The sequence below is a fragment of the Macaca nemestrina genome, chromosome 18, assembly GCF_043159975.1.
Source record: "Macaca nemestrina isolate mMacNem1 chromosome 18, mMacNem.hap1, whole genome shotgun sequence".
Lineage (NCBI taxonomy): Eukaryota > Metazoa > Chordata > Mammalia > Primates > Cercopithecidae > Macaca > Macaca nemestrina.
The window spans coordinates 24,888,338-24,910,465 of NC_092142.1; the positions used below are offsets into that span (position 1 = coordinate 24,888,338).

The 22,128-nt window shown below is 43.1% G+C and overlaps 1 protein-coding gene across 1 annotated transcript in view; it reads left to right on the forward strand.

Moving 5' to 3' along the window:
- Window positions 1-21,928, forward strand: part of LOC105485047 (heparan sulfate-glucosamine 3-sulfotransferase 4) — a 441,286-nt gene extending 419,358 nt beyond the window's left edge. Inside the window, exon 2 of the mRNA XM_071084281.1 lies at window positions 19,868-21,928. Within this exon, the coding sequence (XP_070940382.1) occupies window positions 19,868-20,504 (637 nt within the window). The 3' untranslated portion in view covers window positions 20,505-21,928. The remainder of the gene's footprint in view (window positions 1-19,867) is intronic.
- Window positions 21,929-22,128: the final 200 nt, after the last annotated feature.

The following is a 22,128-nucleotide window of genomic DNA, read 5'->3' on the forward strand; positions in this document are numbered from 1 at the left end:
ACACCCACACTCAAGGGGAGAAGGTTATGCAAGGACATAGTACCAGGAAGTGGGGAACCACATTAGAGTCTACAATGACAATTATAATTATTTTCTCATTCAATTTAGTGATATACAGTTTCTATTTTAATAGATTTTTTTAACCAAATAAGAAAAATAAATTTAAAGAAAAATATTGAGTCCACGATAGCAAGAATATATGTAGTGTCTGATAATGATAAGCGTCATCAGAGATTGAGATATATATTCAGTGATATCAGGATATGCTAATCATTTGTTCATTGACATTTGTTTATTATTTGTTGTTTATTGACATATTTATTTACTTATCTGCTCATCCATTCATCCATCTATTTACTCACAAACTACAGTGTAAGTATCCCAAATCCAAAAATTCAAAATCTGTAATGCTCCATAGTCTGAAACTTTTAAAGCATCAATGTGATGTTCAAAGGAAATGCTCATTAAAACATTTCAGATTTGGGATTTTGGAGGTTTGGGATGCTCAACCAGTATAATGCAAATATTCCAGAATCTGAAAAAAATCCCAAATCGGAAACACTTCTGGTCCCAAGCATTTTGGATAAAGTATATTCAACTGTAACAGGATATCTTCTTGTCTTTTGAGAAATTTGGCTTAGTGATATCTTTCTAAATCCTGGCTGCACACTAAAATCCCCTGGAGAGCTTTTTTAAAAATACCAATGACCAGGGACCATCACAGACATATTGAGTTAGAATCCTCCCTGTGGGGACTAGGGAATTCAAATGTGCCTCCAGAGTTGTGGTGACTTCAGGCCATCGATCCATTTGCAGCAGAATTGCAGATAGAAGGATTGTTAAAGATACAGGCAGCAAGCCCTACAACCATAAATGAACCAGCACATTCAACTTCTTTTTTCCCTGGAGAATAGAGTCTCCAACGAGGTGGCTGACTTTGAGGAAGAGACAGGCTGAACCCTACTCACCTCCCATTCTTGTTCCTGGTCTTTGAGATTATCCCTGATTTGTAACTTGCCTTCTAGCATGAACTCTGAAATTGACTTTCAGTTAAAATTCAAGCCCCAACTCTTCCTCTGCTTTGCCTTCCCAGAGACTGGAGACAGGCTATTCCATGTTATATCTGCATTTCATGGCTGAAGTCGCTCCATATCCAACTAAATGCTGTGTCTGCTGCTCCGGCCAGGGCTAAGAGTATGCAGAAGCATCTTCAGCAGGTCAGCCTCAGCCTTTACTGCCTTGTCAATACCTGGTAGCAATGAGATGGAGGCCTACCGGAGCCCAAGCCCTGCTTAGCACACCCATTTGCTGGTGGCCTCTTTGGGTATACAAAGTGAGTGTGTATACATGTGAAAATGTGAAGCTGCATATCCAGAAGGAGCCATTTATTAATCATTTATTTGTTCATTTATTAAGCGCCTATGATGTACCATGCTCTATTGTAGGTAATATCGATACAGCAGTGAACAAGACAACATCTGCCATTATGGTGCTTGATTTCAGGTGGGGAGGTGCCAGCAGTAATGTGAACCAACTAGTAAATTAGATAATTCCAGATCCTGACCAGTGCCACAAAGTGTGCTGAAGAAGATAAAGCAGAACAATGGGAAAGAGCGATGGGTCAGAGGCTGTTTTTGGTAGAATGGTCACAGAAAGTCTCTCTTAGAGATGATCTATTTTAAAGACAGGGTCTCACTCTGTTGCCCACCCTGGAGTGCAGTGGTGTGATCATGGCTCACCGCAGCCTCCAACTTCTGGCCTCAAACAATCCTCCCACCTTAGCCTCCTGAGTGGCTGGGACCACAGGTGTGCACCATCACACTTGGCTAATTTTTAAAATTTTTGTAGAGATGAGATCTTGCCATGTTGCCCAGGCTGGTCTTGAATTCCTGGGTTCAAGCAATGGGTTCAAGCAATCCTTCTGCCTCAGTCTGCCAAAGTTCAAAGTGCTGGGATTACAGGGGTTGAGCCACGACACCTGGCCTAGAGAGGACTTTTAGGTTGCGTATAGAGGTCACAAAAACCGCAGGGATGGGCCAAATCAGCATCATCTAATAGGACTTTCTGTGATGATGAAAATATCCTATATCTGCACCTCCAAGACAGCAGCCACTAGCCATTTGTAGCTATTGAGCACTTGAAATGCAGCTCGTGTAACAGAGACATTGAATTCTTAATTTTAGTAAATTTTAGTTAATTTAAATTTAATAGCTACTTGTGGCTAGTTCCTTCCATATTGGACGGCACAGGTCCAGACATTTAATATAAGAGCTGAATGACAAGGAGGAGCCAGCTGTACAAAGATCTGGGGAAAGATCACTCCAGCATAAGGAAATATCAAATGCCAGCTCCCTGCAGGGAAAGGAATGTGGAGTGTTTGGGGACACAGAGAAGGTCGGTGTTGCTGGGACTCTGTTGAAACGGGATATGAGGTTGGAGAACACACCATATAGGGCTTGTAGTCCATGAGAAGGGACTTAGTTTTTGGAACACGATGAGACATTTTTGAAAGGATTTCAGCACAGGAGTGATGTAATAATGGCAATAATAACAACAATTAATGCTGAGGTAGTTTTATTATAGGGTCTTTATCTATATTGGCTTACTCAATCCTCACAATAATAGTATCAATGAAACATTATTCTTATCATGAAACTATTAATTTTTGATTTAAAAAACTAAAAGCACAGGGAGGTTAAATAATATCCCGGATCGCATACACTGCAAATAGCAGAATTAGTATCTAAGCCCAAGCATCCGACACTAAAAGTCCAGGATCTCAGCCACTATGCATTTCCTGCCTCCCTCTCAGCTAGCGTGGGCTTTTGAAAACTCACTCTTGCTCAGTGTGGGTAATGGCATTTAGAGGAACAAGACAGGGAGAGATGGGCCATTAGAGTAGTCGAGGCTGGAGAAAGCAGTGCTGTAGATAGCAAAGTGGCAGAGGAATGATGGAGTGATGCAAAGAAGAAGTTAAATTTAGAATGTGTTTTAGAAATAGAGGCAGCAGACAGGCTGACTAGATGCACTTACTGGATGTGCCGCAGGGTGCGTAAGGAAAAAAGGAATCAGTGCTGATTCCTGGGTTTTAGGCTGAGCAATTGAGTGGATGGGGGTGCCCTCTCCTGAGGTTAGGGAGCCTGGAGTGGGCACGACCTGGCGGCTGGGGGAGGGGAGGGGATGCTGCAATGTGTGGTGTGTTAGGAGATCTATTGGGTATAATTATCTGCCTCAATTTGGGCACATTTTTCTTTCACCTATCTTTTTCTTCTCCCTCCTTTCCTTCTCCTTCTCTTCTTTTCATTATTTCTTCCGTCATTCAACAAGTATTTATCGAGGTCTACTTGACGCCAGGCACTATGTGACATGCTGAGAGCACACAAACTATATAAAAGTGCAAAATCATCTTCCTTCTTAGGAGCTTGCATTCTTTAGGAGGCAGATGGACTCTACGCAAGGCAATGAACATATGAACAAGATAATTTCAGATAACAACGAGCCATAGGAAGTGATCAGAAAAGGCTGATGTGAAGGAGAACGTTTCTAGGTGGGGTTCTTGGGGTGGAGGATTGCTAGCTGAGGAGGTGACGTTTGCACTGAGACCTGAATAAGAGAAGGAGCCAATTATGGGAAAAGCTGAAGGAAGTGTGTGTGTGTGTGTGTGTGTGTGTGTGTGTGTGTGTGTGTGTCTACGCATGTGTGTGTGTGTATGTGTGTGACAGACACTCTATAGAGAATTAGTGTGCATGAGTGCCTGATAATATAAGAATCTTTATAGCAGAGTATGTATGCATGTGAATACCTCACAAGGTGTATGCATCTCTCCTTTTCTGTCTATCCATCATTCCTCCATCTGTTGTATGATCAGACTGATTGGTTTAAAAATCTGTTTAGTATTTCATGCACCCCAAGCTGTGAAAGCCAGGTCTAAATTCAGGCACAGTAGGATGTACTAATTAATTTATGATTATATTTTACATCATTAAAGCTGAAGCTCTTGATTTGGGGATGCAAGTATCTGAAGGAAACAGTTCAAGGACAACATAGAAGGCTCTAGCCTGGGCACTCTGTAGAAAGGTCATTCTTCTTCTACCTTAGCCAAATGTAGAGGAAAGGGGGCTCCTGGCTGAATTTACTCAGCAGAAAGTACAAGTTCCCTTTAACACTAAATTTCAATTGCAACAAAACTCTAGAACTGGTGCATGGCAGTGCGGCAGAACACACTTGCTCTTCACAGGAACACTGACACCTGTCATGCATATGGATGAATGTTTCCGTGTTGACTGACTTATTTTACAAGTTTTTGCAGCCAGGCATGATTGACCCCAGCAACGCTTTCACCAATAAAATCTCAGGTGCTTTGACTGAACATTGTCTGTCTTGCTGACCAGATCTCTTGGATCACAAGGAAGAAACACGTACAAATTATTTATAAATAGGAAAGTTCATTTTAAGGATGCACATGGGCTAAAAATGAAATGACCTCACCATCAGCACAGGTCCTAAGATGACATTCTCTGAGAATACACAATGAAGAAATGGTCTTCCTATGTAATAACAACAATAATTAACACTCGTACTGAACAGTTAATTCCTTTCAGGCACCCTGCTAAGTGCATCCTAAGCACTAACCCTTTTGATCCTGATAAAACATGCTCTGAGACGGATCTTGCTTGTGACTGGAATGGTGTAAAATCATTGTATAAAATGGGAATTGTATATGATAAGGAAACTGAGGCTTGAGGTGGTTAAGGAGGTTTTCCAAAGTTATTTAGAGAGAGGATGGCAGAGCCAGCATCCCAAGGACAGACAGCGACTGAGTCAGCTGTGGCAGTTCTAGAGATCTTCAGCCAAGTAGGTAAAAGGCGGAGTTTAGGAGGCACAGCTACAAGCAGTCAATAAACGATGCTCTGGGCATGCGTCTAGTGGAGCTTCCATCAGGAGAATATGGTAGTGTCTTGAAAGGCAGGTGGAACAAAGCAAAGGGTGGTGCAGGAAAAGGCAAGACCTGAATGGAAACCTGGCAGATTGGCAGTCACCTTGTTAAAGAGTAGTGTCTTTATTGCTCTTAGGCTCAGAATTGTGATGGTCCTTGCTGTTTGAGGCTGCAGGACTCAGACACACAGAAGGGTGACAGAATAAGACTCAGCAAAAGCAAACAGGGCTTGGATCAGCAGCAGGATGCAGATGAGAAGGAGGGCAGGCTGGCAGCATCCCCGAGGCAGTGGTGAGCTGGCACACAGCTCAGAGTGGAGTGTGAGGTGGAAAGATCTGGAGCACAGGCTTCCCAAGGGGAGCCCTCTGTTGTCACTGTCTTTTCAACTGTGAGCACGAGTGCCTGTGCAGACACACTGAGGCCTCAGTAATCATCATTTAATTATTGCACCTGCCCTTTAAAATGCTAAGACCAAGGAAAGAAAACACAACAAAATAGCTAACAGATGTTGGTGCGTGAGGTTCTGCAGAGGGGCACTCTGTGAATGTTTATGAATAAAGTATCAGCAAAGTACACACCAGGTGAGACCCCCAGTCACGGGCAGGTGAAATTTGTTCCATAATCTTGTTAATTCACAATCAGGGAAAATGTTGTCTTAGAACCCTGGAGTGAGACAATGCAATCACAAAAGAGAAAGGCGTAGAGGGAGAGTTGCCAGGATAAGGACAATGATGGAAGCTGAGGTTGTAGGTAGGCAGTGGTTTAGCTTTTAGATCCATGCTACCCGACGTGTGGACTTAAGAATTATTGCAAGAGACCTCCACATCCCTATGGATACTAAACATTGAGTATAAACTAAGTAAAAAAAAAAAAAAATCACATAACACGCATGCACACGCAGACACACACACACGTGGCAACCTTTCAAACATGTCGATTCAGTGATGATTCGATCACAAATGCATTTTAAGGGATTATTGAATTCATAGTCACTCTCTGTCCATATGTGCTTTCTAAATCAAATGATATAGAAGAGTTTAATTTAATCATATGGTGGTCTATTGATATTAAAAACCAATGAAAGATTTTAAAAACCAGTCATATTGGTATTAAAAACCAATGATCACATTGCAAAAGGTCAGGGATGACAGAAAGAAATAAAAGGAATGCCTACAGTTTGAGGCATGGGCCCAGTGGAATGACCAAGCCCTGCCCAGTACTGAGGTTTCCCAAATGCTTGGGCACCTCAGGTGGTAAGGAGAAAGAGATTTCTAGTAATTCACTAGGATGTATGCCGCACTGAAGCTGTTTGGTGCTGTGTGACTGGGTTGCATCAATGTCCTTTTGAGAGGTGGATTTCTGTGAATCAGAGCCATCAGTTACATAAAGGCACATGTATGATGCAACCAGTAATAGTCTTGTAGATTAAGAATTTGAACAGGGTCAGGTGCTGGGGCTCACGTCTGAAATCCCAGCACTCTGGGATGCCTAGGCAGCAGATCGCTTGAGGTCAGGGGTTCGAGACCAGCCTGACCAACACAGTGAAACCCTATCTCTACAAAAAAATACAAAAATTAGCTGGGCGTGGTGGCAGGCACCTGTAATCCCAGCTACTCTGGAGACTAAGGCAGGAGAATCGCTTGAACCTGGGAGGCAGAGTTTGCAGTGAGCCGAGGTCGCGCTACTGTACTCCAGCCTGGGTGACAGCGTGAGACTCCATCTCGGGAAAAAAAAAAAGAAAAGAAAAGAATTTGAACAGGGCTCTTCTCCTTTGTCTACGGAGCAGACAGGGATGTTGGTACCTACATACGTAGTGTGCACCACTATGCTAGCAGTGATAACATGAGAGAGCGTTACCAAGACTTTCTCCGCGCCAAGATGCCTGATATATTTTCCTATGAATAAATAAGAGATGTTATTATCCCCCTTTGACAGAGGACAAAACTGAGGATCAAAGACAAAAATGAGTTGCTCAAAGCAAGTATGGTTCAGAGACAGAACCCAGAGACTCAACCCTTCCTTAGCCTCACACCTCTGTCAAGATGAGGATGCACCTGGTCAGCCTCCAAAGGAGGTGTCTGTGGGCTCTGGAATTCAGTTAACCCTTGGCCAGTGATTCCCACCCTGAAAGTCTTTGACCACTGTGAGTCCTAGGAGATAAGGAGAGACCTCTCAAGCAATTTGTACTGTTTCAGAAAATGAAAAATTCTTTTTTGATACTTTTTATTTCAATAGTTTTTGGGGTACATGATTAAGCTCTTCAGTGGTGATTTCTGAGATTTTAGTGCACCTGCCACTTGAGCAGTGTATGCTATACTCAATATGTAGTCTTTTATCCCTCACTCCCCTATCCAAGCCTTCCCCCAAAGTCCCCAAAGTCCATTATTCATTCTTATGCCTTTGCACCTTCATAGCTTAGCTCCCACTTATAAGTGAGAACATACGATATTTGCTTTTCCATTCCTGAGTTACTTCACTTAGATTAATGACCTCCAGCTCCATTGAAGTTGCTGCAAAAGACATTATTTTGTTCCTTCTTATGTCTGAATAGTATTCCATGGTGGATAATATATCCACCATCTTTACTATTTTAGAAAATGAAAACTTGTTTTTTTGTTTTGAGACTTTTTTAAAATTTATTTATTTTATTTTTTGCTCTTGCTTTCCAGGCTGGAGTGCAATGGCACAATCTCTGCTTGCTGCAACCTCCAGCTCCCAGGTTCAAGTGATTCTCCTGCCTCAGCCTCCTGAGTAGCTGGGATTATAGGCATGTGCCACCACACCCATCTAATTTTGTATTTTTAGTAGAGATGGGTTTAGGGTTTCTCCATGTTAGTCAGGCTGGTCTCCAACTCCTGAACTCAGGTGATCCACCTGCCACGGCCTCCCAAAGTGTTGGGAGGACAGGCGTGAGCCACTGTGCCACGCCCAAAAACTTTTTAAGGGCAAGGTTTTGCTCTTTGTTTTATCTTCTAATACTAGCAGAGTGCCTGCCATGCTGTAGTTGCTAAATTAATGAACAAACGAAGAGTTTTTTTTCTGTAGTTTTCTTTTTTTTCTTTTTCTCTCTAAGCTAAGATGTATTTCAGTACAATGACTGGTTTTCCTTTAAGAAACACTAATAAGCAATTGTATATAGTTCTGATATATAAAATAATTTTTTAAAAATTGTAATTACTTGGATAAGTAAAGTGGGTTCCAAAGCTCAGATCCCATGAAGGAAAACATATGTAGTACAAGAGAACAATACGGAAATCTGTTAAGAGCATGGGATAGAAGGCTTTCAACCCTCTGTGATAGAATTCTATGTTCTCATGAGGTATTCAGACATGCCTGTGACCCCTACACACTCTTCTGAGCACTAGAGAAAGTGCCACATGTCCTGAATCCACCAAGACAGTTTCTTTTTGGAGCCTGCCCCAAGAACGTAGATGTGGGGACCTTCTATTACATGTGACCTGCTCTTGACTATTGAGGGAGTGGAAACACCATTAGAGTTGATGAAGAACTACAAAGTCCTCTTTATACTCATTTGAGAGAGTAAAAACTACCTTTGAAAAGCTATGAGCCAACCTGCTACAGAGGTGGAAATGGCCTGAAAAGGGCCTTTCTCTTTTCTAATTTTTATTTGTCTTTTCTTATGTCTCTGGACACAAAGTAAGAGGAACTGGCCCCATGGCATAGGCAGTGTCCTTAACTTCTGATCCTTTGAGATAAAGTCCATCCAAAAGCAGTTTATGATGCTTGGGTGTACTCAGAAGAGCATCATGAACATCATTTGTTGAAATAGTTCTCAAAGTTGAATCTATTCTCATATTCTCTCTCTTCTTCTTTCTGGTTGGTAGCTCTTCTGAGAGTCTGCTCTCTCACCTTATTTGTTTATGATGATGTCTTCAGAAATTCATCAGTATTGTTTTTGCTTTAGCACAGAGGTCTCCAAACTTTTTGGCACCATGGGCCAGTTTTGTGGAAGACAATTTTTCCACAGATGGGGGTGGAGTGGGGATGGTTTCAGGATAAACTGTTCCACCTCAGATCATCAGGCATTAGTTAGATTCTCATAAGGAGCGTGCAACCTAGATCCCTTGCTTGCGCAGTTCACAATAGGGTTCACGTTCCTATGAGAATCTAATGACGCTGCTGATCTGACAGGAGGTGGAGCTCAGGCAGTCATGCTCACTGGCCCACCACTAACCTCCCACTGTGCAGCCCCATTCCTAAAAGGCTACGGACCAGTACTGATCTGCAGCCCAGCAGTTGGGGACCCCTGCCTTAGTAGAATCATCAAGAAAAGCATGGAAATAATTCAGCTCTGTCTTCACATTATACCCAGAGGGGCAGTCAAGCCTTCATGTCCAGTGTCTACATCAAGCCTTCTATGTCCTTAGTCCTCACTGTCTTCCTGTTCATCTACTCCCTCCTAAACTCCTACACTCATCACCTGGCTGGGACAGAAATAGGGCCCAAGGCTTGAGCACTCACAGGCATCTTCAGTTTTCTTATCTCTCGGTCATTCTGCTATACCTGCCTGGCACACGCCTCTAAATGTACACCTGGACCCTGTACGCTGAGTAGATCATTGTCAGTTCAAATTATAATTTCCAACTTCAGCTAGATACTCAGTGCATGTTGCTAATTATCTTTGGTAGAACAGATAAATTTCTCCTTAGCTCTTAGGTTCCAAGAAAGGTTCTTATGTTCTAACTCAAATTAAACCTGGCTTGAAACTCATGTTGTTACTTTGAACAGAAGTCCTTTACCAGTCATTATTCAGACTCGCCTCTGTCACCGCTTGTGGCACAACCCAGGGCCATAAGAGAGTGTCCCTCATCTTCCCTTGGTCACACGAGGCTTGGCTTTGTAGATGTCTGCACACCCTCTGAGTCAATGTTGGCCAGAAGGTCTTCAAAAACTTAACGCCTAGTGCTCAACCACACAAAAATCCACAAAGGAATTTTCCCATATCCAGAGCTCTGTGTTAAGCAATCTCAGATATTTGCTGTTTCAGGAGCTGGCATGGAGCCTGCAGATTGTCTCAGTGGTATAACCACACCCATAATAATGATAGCAGACACTGATACAGCGCTTATGATGTTTTGTGCAATAAACATGAACTCATTTCATTCTTAAAACAACCTTCTGAGATATGTGTTACAATTATTATTATCATTCCATTTTATGTATGGGAAAATCTAGGCACAGACAGGCTAGGTAACTTGCCCAAAGCCCCACCTGTAAGGAAGGGCACAGCCTAGATTCAAATCAAGGCGGTTTGGGTAGACAAGTCGGGGCAGTTTGGTTAGATCGGTTAAACTCATGGCTCTCAACCGGGGCTCATTTGGACCCCCAAGGGAGATGTGGCAATGTCTGCAGACATCTGTGGTTGTCATGACTGGTGGGTGCCATGGCATCTGGCGGGTAGAGACCAGGGATGCTTCTGACCATCTTAAAATTCACAGGACAGCCTCCACTACAAAGAATTATCCATCCCAGAATGTTGACTGTGCTGAAGTTAAGAAACCCTGGGTAAGACCTAGATTTTTGAAACATGAAGACCTCTCAGTGGGTTTGTCTAGGATGCTGTAACATCTTTTTTAGTCCACAAAATAGAGAATGTTCGCCTTCCCTGGAGATAAAAATTAGCCAGACCTTTTCATAAGGGAATAGCTGCCCTCCTTGGCAATGGGAGTGTGTGATGGTGGTGGTGGTGGGTGGGGTGGTGATGAGTCCTCTGTCTTCCAGATGAGTCTCTGGAAGCAAAATCAAGCATAAGATAATTTCTCAATAGGTCTTCATAATCCATAAATTGTTAATATATCATCCAGCTACATTCTGTTCCCTTTTCAGTCCCACTCCCAAGGTCCTTAAGCTCAGCAATCGACCCTACTCTTCTGTCATTGGGAAAATCAAAGCCATTAAGCAGGAAATTCCTAAACGTTGTCTCCTTAATCTGGACCACATCCCTGCTGCCATGCATTAAGACCTGGTAAACTTTCATGTCTGCTCCAGTCACTGTGGCTCACGCCAGTACTCTCAGGACTTTGGGAGGCCGAGGCAGGAGGATTGCTTGAAGCCAGAAGTTTGAGACCAGCCTGGGCAACATAGTGAGACCCTTACTCAAAAGAAAACAAAATAAAACAAAATTCATGTCTGTTGTTACGAGGGATTCTTTCCCAGAGTAAGAATATTGACAAACCCTCATTTCTCCACCTGAAGTCACTGTTCTGTCTCCTCCTCCTGCCTCTATTTCTGTTCTGGGCCTTCCTCTCCTTTGACACATTGAATAGGGTTAAGGAGCATTGGTTCTGCTGGGTTTCAGATCCTGACTCTGCCACATACGAGCTGTATGATCTTAGGCAAGACACTTAACTTCTCTGAGCCTCAGATTATTCATTGATACCATGGGGAATAATGAGTATCTACCTTCTCAGCCTGCTTCAGTAGGGCTATTGCCGCTACAACCTCAGTGGAATGTCTCTGACAAAGCTAAACCTTCTCATCCTAAAACATGTGTACCTGCCTGGCACAAACTTTAAAACAACAAATATTGCTAGAGACCTCAGTTTGAAAATTTCTCCCAATGTGTGATCATGTGTTATTTAAACCTGGGATGCATCCTTCATTTTCTCTCAGTATTTGAATTATTTGTGCATCTTCCAAGCCCAGCTCCTCTTTCCCCTTCTCCTCCCATTCTTCCTCTTATCTTTATTTCTCCTTATTTTCCCTTCCAGTCTCCTTCATCCTTTGCTCCTCCTCTTCCTCCTTTCCTCTTCTCTGTCCATTCCTTTCTGTCTCCTCTCTTGTAGGCATGTGGCAATGCCACTGAGATTTGGCACATATCATTCTGTTTGATGGGACTGCAAAGACATCCCATCTGAACCACAGATCATGTTACTAAATGGGATATACAGACCTTTCCTCCAAAAACATACAGTCTATTGAAGGGCAGGGACCACACCTGCTTTATTATCAACATATACCCCACAGTTGGTACGTAATAAGCACCAATACATACTCGGTGGAATTAACAAGGGACTATCTATTAACCTGACCCTCTTGTTGCAAAGAAATTGGAAGTCCAGGGAGGGAAAGTCCATGTTTTTACTTAATTCAGCAAGTTAGCTATTAAGTCATAACTATAACTCAGGATTCCTTCTTTCTTGGCTGCAATTTTACTGAAAGCCCTAGAGCTTCAGGACCATATGTACAGATCCTGTTCTTGGGTTTCTGTTTAAGAATGTGGTCTCCAAATGGTTTGACTTTTTGCCTTAAGATTTTCAGAATTCATGAATTTTGGTTTGAAAAACACAATGAACTTTCCAGCATAACTGGGCAGGGCAAGGTCCCGGCTCTGCATCCCTGGACAAGGTTCTTTGTCTTTCTGACTCCAAGTTTTTGCATCTCTACAATGGGCTAAGTGAATTGTATGGTACTTGTGAGACTTAACTAGGATAATATGTGAAATTGCCTTCCTCAGTGCTTGGCAAGTAAGCAGGTGCTCCATTGAATTTTAAGTGAGTTTCTTTCTTCTGTGCAGGGGAACTGGCCCTGCTTCACCCCATGCCCTTGCTCTAACCACCATCCTCTTGGGTTCATCAGCAGGGCTCAGAAAATATTGCTAATTTATGCACCATTTGTTCCACTGGATAATGCATTTGGGAAAATGTAAGATGCCCACACACCTGTAATTCAGGCAAGCCAAAGGCAAGCTCCACTCCTGACCCTTCCAGAGAGAATGAACACTTTATATCTAATACGGGTGATTGCTTTCTCCCTCGCCATTCATGATAGTATCCATTTGCTTCAATTGAGGAGGCCCTGGAGAGAGATATCACAAATTGAATGATGTAGCTTGATCTGGCAAGAATTTCTAGGGATTCTGGTCTGGGTTTCTGTAACTCCCAGTGGCAAGTCAGGGATAGCTCAGCTTTGCACAACATACGATGTGTCTCCTTTTAAGATTCAACTTTGCCACCTACAAGTGACCTTGGTCTAGTCATGTAACCTTGCTGAGGTTTTGCTGTTTGGTTAAGCATTGTCAGGCAGTAGCCAAGAGCTTGGGCTATGGTGTCAGACAGACTTGGGATTGAATTGCGACTCCACCTCTTGTGGCTTTGGGTAAATTAATCCATCTCACTGGATCTCAGTTTCCTGATCCCTAAAGTGGGGATTATAATAAAACCTTCTTTTAAGAGTTGTTTTAAAAATTAATAGCTACTGCAGCCAGGTGCGGTGGCTCACACCTGTAATCTCAGCACTTTGGGAGGCCCAGGCGGGCGGATCACGAGGTCAGGAGATTGAGACCTTCCTGGCTAACACAGTGAAACCCCATCTCTACTAAAAATACAAAGAAAATTAGCCGGGCGTGGTGGTGGACGCCTGTAGTCCCAGCTACTCGGGAGGCTGAGGCAGGAGAATGGCGTGAACCTGGAAGGCAGAGCTTGCAGTGAGCCGAGATTGTGCCACTGTACTCCAGCCTGGGTGACACACAGAGTGAGACTCCGTCTAAAAAAAAAAAAAAAAATTAATTGCTACTGCATTGAGAACTTACCATATGAGAATCACTCTTCTACATATCAACTCCTTTGATCCTCTCAAACTCCCCATGAGAAGGGGTATTATTAGTATGATGCCTGGTTTTCAAATAATGAAATAGACCCATATTACTTAAGTTAAGTCATTTGCCCAGGATCACACAGTTAATCAGTAGATGCAAACTTGGTAAGTCTAGCTCCTGGAGTCTCTGATCTTAACTGCTGGGCTGGTGAGTCCATTGTCTGAAAATGCTTAGAGACGTCAGTCTAGCTTCAGAGTTTGAACTCTCAGCCTCAGAACATAGCATGGAGTGAGCACTCAGTGAATAGCTGTGTCAGTCCAGGCTGCATGTTAGCTATTGTTATTGTTTCCTCTGAGGACCCCAGAGGCTGACCTGCGTTCAAAAGTGGCTGTGCCCCACGCATTCAAGGTTGCAGTGAGTCATCATCGCACCAATACATTCCGGCCTGGGCAACAGAGTGAGACCCTAACTCTTTAAAAAAAGAAACTGGGCTGTTCTTAGCAAGGACCAGGAGAGTGCAGTGGGGACAGGGTGAGTGAGTTGGAGAGTGTCTCATAAACATTTGGGGCTGTGAGAGCAGATGTGTGATCTTGCAGAATGGTTCGCGCTTCAGGACTGTGTGTTGACGCTGATGTCACGGTTGCTCTGAGCGCCCAAGATACTGTTAACGAGCTGTGCCAAGCCCAGATGCAGTGTTTTCTCACCATATGGTCCATGCTGAAGTGCATGGTCTTTCAGACAGGGATGGGAGGAAACTCAGAAACGCTGAACCCCATGCATGGAACACCTACTTAGATAAGCCATGTCCTGCAAACTGCCTCAATTCTCCCGACTTCCAGGGACCGCGTATTCATTGGAATGTCATTTGTCTTTCATCCAATAACCACAAATAGTAATGGGGCCGCTAGTATGTGTCAGACACTATGTTTGGCACTGGGGATACAAAGGTGATTAAAACTTTGCCTACGTCCCCAAGGAACTGAGACTAGCCATGAAGGACATGGGAAAAAAATCATATTATGACATTATTCTAAGCTCTATAATGCAGATGGTTAACAAGGACTCTGGGAATTAGAAGAAGTTCATGAACATCTTTTTAATGAAATAAAACAAAATTTTTTTGGCATACCTAGCATCTGAACACCTTTCAGTTTTGAGAGCACTCCCAGCATAGGCAAAGGACAGTCACGTCTTCTTCTAACAAAGGTAAAGAGGGCACACATTCTTCTCCCTACTCCCTGGCAGGTGGAACTTGAGCACATGACATAGATGTCCACTTCTCATCGGGATCTCCCTTGGATTTCGGCCTCCTGCATCAACATGATTACTCAATCCCTCCACCTGGGTATGTAGGACATATCTCATATGACAAGTCTGAAATTAGGCTTGGTATCTTCCCCTAAAACCTGCCCTGTTCCCAGTAGTGTCCACGTCAGTAAACCGTGCTACCATGTAGCCACTGGCACGGGCCAACAATGTTGGTGTCATCTGTGATGCTTCTCTTTCTCTTGCACATACATCCCACCCATCATTAAGGACTGCTGGCCTTATTTTAAAATCGATTCCTATTCTGACCACTTCTCTCTGTGTTGCCCTCTCCACCTACACCCAGACCCCCACCCTTTCTCTCTTTCTCTCCTAAAATGGTCTCTTAGCAGGTTACTTTCCTTCTATCTCTGCCACACTTCTATCTTTTCTCAGCAACGTTACCAGAAAAAGAAAATTAAGTGTAAATTGTATCATACTCCTCTGTGAGATATTCTTCCGTGGCTTCTCATCACATAAGGAAAACAATTCTAGTACATTTTCCATGGCCCACAAGGCCCTCCATGGTCTATTCCCTGTCCGTCTCTCTGAGCCTATTTTCTGACTTTTTTACCTTTGCTCACTCCCCTCCAGCATTACTGGTCTTCTTTCTGTTCCTCAAGCACACCAAAATGTGAAAACATGAGTATATTGCAGTGTCAGATGCAGTTAAAATGAACTTACTTAAAACCTAGAAGAGAGAAGTGAAATGGAGAGCAAAAGTGCCTGAAAGGTTGGAAGGGAATAAGATCCAAAGCCTAGGTTAGCAAGGGTTTTGGTCCTATCCACAGGAGAGATGCCTCCTCTAATCTTACAGGAAGGGGGAGACCAGCATGGTTTGGAAGTAGTTACTGGATTGGAGGCCCAGGTGAGACCCCTGGTGAGATGAAGGTGGGGAAAAGGAAGATTGGGGCATCAAAACCTATCACAACAAAAACCTAATATTAGGACTGGCCTACACTTAGGAGTGGAGATTAATGGCTTGTCATTCACCCATCTATTCACTCAACAGATAGGCACTGAGAACCTGTTATTTGCCAGGACCTGGGATTAGGCACCAATCCTGGTGTTGAATTACTTTTGCTCAGCCACTCAACTTAGAAACAACATACACATTTAGTGAGACCTTGAAACAAATCTTTAGCTTCTGCTCCTGTTTCCTTCTCTGTAAAACTGGAGTAATAATGATGCCTGCTCTGCTGATTTAAATAGTTCATTGTATGATGCTATAAAGAGCTCTTTATGTATCAGCTGCAGGAGCTACACTGGTAGCTTAGTGGAGGAAGGGACTGCATCGGTTTTGTTTACTGTTACATTCCCCATACATGACCATTTATGGAATGAATGAATGACTATAACTGTTTCAGAATCAGTTTAAGGAAAGGGAGCTTTGTCCTTCACAGATTTTAAGCAACTACTGGTTATCTTCTTACTGACAAAATAACTGGATAACTCATGCCACATTGGTTGAATCGTGACTCAATGAGAGTCTCCCCATGTGTGCCCCAAATGCAGAAACTCTCCTAAAGTATATACTTTTCACATTCATGGGTAGCATGATGGTCAAAGCTATTTAGGGTCCTCTGCTCCCCTCTACCATCTCCAAAGCCTTCAGCAATGCCTTTTCTTACTTCCTTTTGCAACAAGCAGTGAGCTAGGCACACATCTACTCTCCTAAATCTACCAGCTTATACGTTGGGTACCATTTTGTCCCAGACACTTCAGATAAAAGACTCAAGATCCACAAAGATCTTGATAGGTTGTCAATCAGCTGAAGTAAAGGAGATGAATTTGAATGGCACTCAATGCAAAGAGAAACGTTGAGGTCTAAGAAGGGAAAGGTGAAGAATGGATGAAAAGAAAAGTCAAGCAGCTGCTCCTACACTAAAAAAAAAAAAAAAAAAGCAACAAAATAAACACACAAAAATACATCAGAGGAACTAAAATCTGGAAAAGGCCATGTCAAAATAGCTATTATCAGGTGATGTGTTTTTGCATCAAGATTTATCTAATATTTTTATAATCGGATATGAGTTGCTTAATAAAACAAGGGAATGTATCTCTCCACTTGAAATAAAAATAAGATGTCAGTATATTTCCTATACTCAGGCTGAACTAATGGTAGCTCCCTTGTTGCACACCAGCCTCCAGACCTGGAAGTGCAATTGATGATATTGGCATGAATTAGAGTATACTTTTTTCTAGATCAGTTCCTTAGATCCCATGTTTTTCAGCCTTTTCCATTTCGTCAAATGCAGTATTTTTTTTTTTTCCTTGCCCTTCTGTAAGAATTGCTGTAAGAATAATCCTGATTTTGGCCAGCTGGCTTAAGTTAAAATTATTCTAACATTGAAAGGGCACGATCCTAAGTGATTTACCTGCATTGTGACATTTAATCTTCGTTAAAATCCTGTGAGGCATGGCCTTTTATTAACCCTGTTTTCTTTGATGAAACATGAAGGTTCAAAATGGGTTAAATAACTTCATCAAGGTAGCATGGGTAATCGGAATTCTTAATTCAGGCAAATCTGATTCCCAGGGGCTGCACTCCTTAGCCCTGTTCCTCCAAATTAGACAAATTGATCTGTTGAGAACCAAACAGATACACACAAAGGCATTCAAACTACTTTGGAGAATATGTCACTCCAAGATGAGCATGGTTGTTTATGGCCAGGGCTATTGCTTTGATCTGAAAACCCCATGCTGCCCAACCATTACACCCTAACATCCAGCTCTTTGTGAATTTCTCTATGAGGCAAGTTCCTCTTGCCTCATAAAAGTGCTTGCCGAGAAAGCTCAAAACCGAGTTGCAATTAATTATTGACAGAGCATGTGAATTAGAGATAAAAGAAAAATCATTCTTTCTCCACACGCGCGATAGTAAATAAATTTAATTATGGTAGGAGAAGCTAGGGGATCTTCGTCTGTATTAAGTTTTATTAGCTAAGACATTTAAAAGCATGTCATCATAACAAAGAGGTCTTGTGTAATCCTAAATGTACCACTTTGGTGCAAGGCTGGAAGTGAATAGATTTAATGGAGCACATGGTGGCAGATGGTCTGCTGTACTGACAGGTATTGAACAGGTTTATCGTCAATTAACTTTGGTCTACATATGCCTATAGCAAATTGACTGTATAATGGCATTCTAAGCTTCATTTTATCATTGATAAGCCTGCCTCATTGAGATTAGGGGAAAATGGCATCAAACCCCTTTAATATTAATAGCTTGGAACTCCCAAATAAGATAAGGCTACTCTGGAGGCAAACTTGGATGGAGGAATGGGAGTGGAGGAGCAGCCTTAGCAAGGGAACCAAGAGATGCGGACCCTGCTATGGGATCTGTCAGTGGCTCGCTGGACAATTCTGAGAGCAAAGAAAGAATAAAATCCCATAAAATGAACCAGACCTAGGCTAGATATTTCATCTTATATGTCGTTTTATTCTCAATTGAATTTATTTATTTATTTATTTACTTCTTTATTTATTTTTAGATGAAGTCTCGCTTTGTCACCCAGGCTGGAGTGCAGTGGCGCCATTTCAGCTCACTGCAACCTCCGCCTCCTGGGTTCAAGCGATTCTCCTGCCTCAGCCTCCTGAGTGGCTGGGACTACAGGCACGTGCCACCACGCTTGGCTAATTTCTTTTATTTTTTTTATTTTTGAGATAGAGTCTCTCTGTTATCTGGAGTACAATGGCTCCATCTCAGCTCACTGCATTCTCCACCTCCCAGGTTCCAGCAATTCTCCTGCTTCAGCCTCCTGAGTAGCTGTGACTACAAGTGCCTGCCACCACGCCCAGCTAGTTTTTATATTTTTAGTAGAGACGGGGTTTCACCATGTTGGCCAGGCTGCTCTTGAACTCCTGACCTCAGGTGATCCACCCACCTCGGCCTCCCAAAGTGCTGGAATTACAGGCGTGAACCACCGCACTGGGCCTAAATTTATATTTTTAGTAGTGACGGAGTTTCAGCATTTTGGCCAGGCTGGTCTTGAACTCCTGACCTCGTGATCTGCCTGCCTCAGCCTCCCAAAGTGCTGGGACTTGAGGTAGGTTTTAGGATTTTACAAATGAAGATAATAAGGCTCAAAGATGTAATTCAATTTGCTGAGGTCACAAAGCCTGTCTGTTTATTCCCCATCCCTAGGCTTCAGTTTTCTCATTTGCACAATAATGCCTTTGGACCAAGTCAGGGATCAGCAGACTCTTTCTTAAAGGAACAAGGAGTAAATACATCAGGTTCTTTGGGCCACATGGCCTCTGTGTTACCTCCTCAGCTCTGCTGTTTTACGGTAAAAGCAGCCTAGATGAATACGTAAATGAATGAGTGTGGCTGTGTACCAAGGGATGTTTATTTATAAACATTGAAATTTGATTTCTATATAATTTTCATGCATCACAAAATATTATTATTATTATTATCGTTTTGGTTTTTTTTTTGTTTCAACAACAATTCAGTGATTACAAATCATTCTTATCTGTGAGTTATACGAAAATAGGAGGCAGGAGGTAGTTTGCCAATCCTGGACTAGATAAGCTTTGAGGTCTTGTTGAGCTCAAAGATTTTCTAAAAACTACTACAACAATAATAATTTATTTAATGTATTGAGCTCTTACACATGCCAGCTTCATTGCTCAATGCTTTTTAAGCATTATCTCCCTTAATCCTTATACTACAGTGTGAAGTCAGTGCTATCATTATCTCCATTTCAGGGATTATACAACTAGTATGTAGAGAAATCAAGGGTGTATCTAGGTTAAACATAACTGGTAAGAGATAGAATAGCCATTTAAACCTAGGGATATATAAGGGATATAACGTTCCCAGGAGAGAATGCATATGCCTTATGTTGCCTTTTCTGATAATACATAGTCAAGATAAGACTATAGTCGGGAGATATAGGTAAGAAGAACTTCCAAGTGTTTATCAATTTTATTTGGTGGTTGCAAACTAGGTTGTTTATATCACACATTTTGTGCAAAGAAGGTAAGATATTTCTGGTTAGGAAGAAGTTAAGACATTTCTGGATAGGAATAACCATTCTCTTCCCTTTTCCTCCCTCTCCTAGAAATGTGATGCCCAAGACTTTGGATGGGCAAATAACCATGGAGAAGACTCCAAGTTACTTTGTGACAAACGAGGCTCCCAAGCGCATTCACTCCATGGCCAAGGACATCAAACTGATTGTGGTGGTGAGAAACCCTGTGACCAGGGCCATCTCTGACTACACGCAGACACTGTCAAAGAAACCCGAGATCCCCACCTTTGAGGTGCTGGCCTTCAAAAACCGGACCCTCGGGCTGATCGATGCTTCCTGGAGTGCCATTCGAATAGGGATCTATGCTCTGCACCTGGAAAACTGGCTCCAGTATTTCCCCCTCTCCCAGATCCTCTTTGTCAGTGGTGAGCGGCTTATTGTGGACCCCGCCGGGGAAATGGCCAAAGTACAGGATTTTCTAGGCCTCAAACGTGTTGTGACTGAGAAGCATTTCTATTTCAACAAAACCAAGGGGTTCCCTTGCCTAAAGAAGCCGGAAGACAGCAGTGCCCCGAGGTGCTTAGGCAAGAGCAAAGGTCGGACTCATCCTCGCATCGACCCAGATGTCATCCACAGACTGAGGAAATTCTACAAACCCTTCAACATGATGTTTTACCAAATGACTGGCCAAGATTTTCAGTGGGAACAGGAAGAGGGTGATAAATGAGGCTAGAGAGGCAGAAGAAGGCTAGTCAATAGCTAAGGAGGCTCCTTGCCTGAGTCGTTGAATACCGCAGCTTCTGCAGCTTCACTTGCTGGAGTGCCAAGTAGATCTCCTCCTCCTTCATGCAGCCAGGATTGCCTCCAGTGCTGTTAGCTTAGGCAAACAGGTGGATCCCACGGCATCCCCATGGAGGAACCAGGCCCATCTGGGCCGCAGCATCTGGTTGACCAGATGGCCACCAGAACCCACTGTTCATTCTTATCTTCTGCTAGTTAATATAGCCTGAAGACAGAGGATAAATAGCTGTCAATGTCAGAGACAGTGCTATTAATGTATATGTGAATGACAAAAAGGGTCTGCTTTATGGGGGTTCTCACTTTAGCTTGGGGAGCCAGGGTTCTAGCCCTGTATCTGTCACGGGCACTCTGTCTACACCTCTGCTTGGGCTTCTCTCCAGAGTGCACTTTGTGGCTGAGTGCTCCAGGACTCCTAGGGAGCAAGGTCCTCCCTCTAAGGTGTTTGTAGTCTTCTCTTTAAAGGCCTCATTCCACAACCCCTGACTTCCTCCCTCCCCACATCATGAAGGCAGAGGCATGCACATTCCTCACCAAACACACACACACACACACACACGCGCACGCGAAGGAAAATAAAAGCTGACACCCCTCAAAGCCTTCTTTCCAAGAGCCCTCTAAATGGGGTTGGGTCTCGCTCTTCATGAGTATCCTGGGTTGTGGAGAAGCTTAGCGTATGCTCTTGTGTTCAGATCAGGGCCACAGGGCTGCTCTAAGAGTAAAGTAATTGTAACTGAGGTCAGAGCTCTGAGGCTGGCAGAGATGAGTGGCCATATCTGGGGGTAAAAGAAGAAATCCTGTCCTCTTGGTGGGAGGTTGCCTTACCTGAAGCCCATCTCTCCCAAGCACTATGGTTCTGAGGCATGTTTTTGGGGGTGAACTCTGTCCCCTAGGTCCCCAGAAGGGCAAAGACCAGAAAGTTGACAAGTCTGTTATTAGGAGTAATCCTTAGCCATGTAATGGGGAGAGGAGCAGTCATCATTCTTCCAGTTTGCCCCACCACCACCACCTCGGGCTTCATTTTCTCTATTTAGAGATGGCAGAGAGTGGGGTAGTGGCAAGAAAGCTGACTCCATCAGATCCAGTTTATGGGGGTTGGGGTGAGCAAGGACTGTCTGCAGACATCCCCATCAAGGGCTGCTGAATGAAGTGTCCCTTCCCATCAGTTTGATTCAATTAAAATGCATCATTTGACATAAAGCACTTGTTCACAGGTCTCCAAAACCGGGAATTGTTCTAGTAAAACTGGAAATTTATATGAGTGGGGGGAGTTAAATCTGTTCAGCTGTTATTAAACTGTCATTTCTCCCGCTAAATGAAAACTGTGTTATTATAAAGCTTAATGCAACCTGATTAATGGGTTTTGATGCTGTGTTTGTGTTGATCATCTCCATCTTCCCCCCTCCCCTGGAATGCTGGGAGCATCCTCTCTCTGAGACGGCCGGAAAGTCCCAGAGTCAAGAATGTTCAGAAGGTTCTGTCTGCAGAGCACAATAAATCTTGCAATAGTACAAAGCAGGTGGGTCCTAAAAGGAGTGCAGCTTTTCCTATCT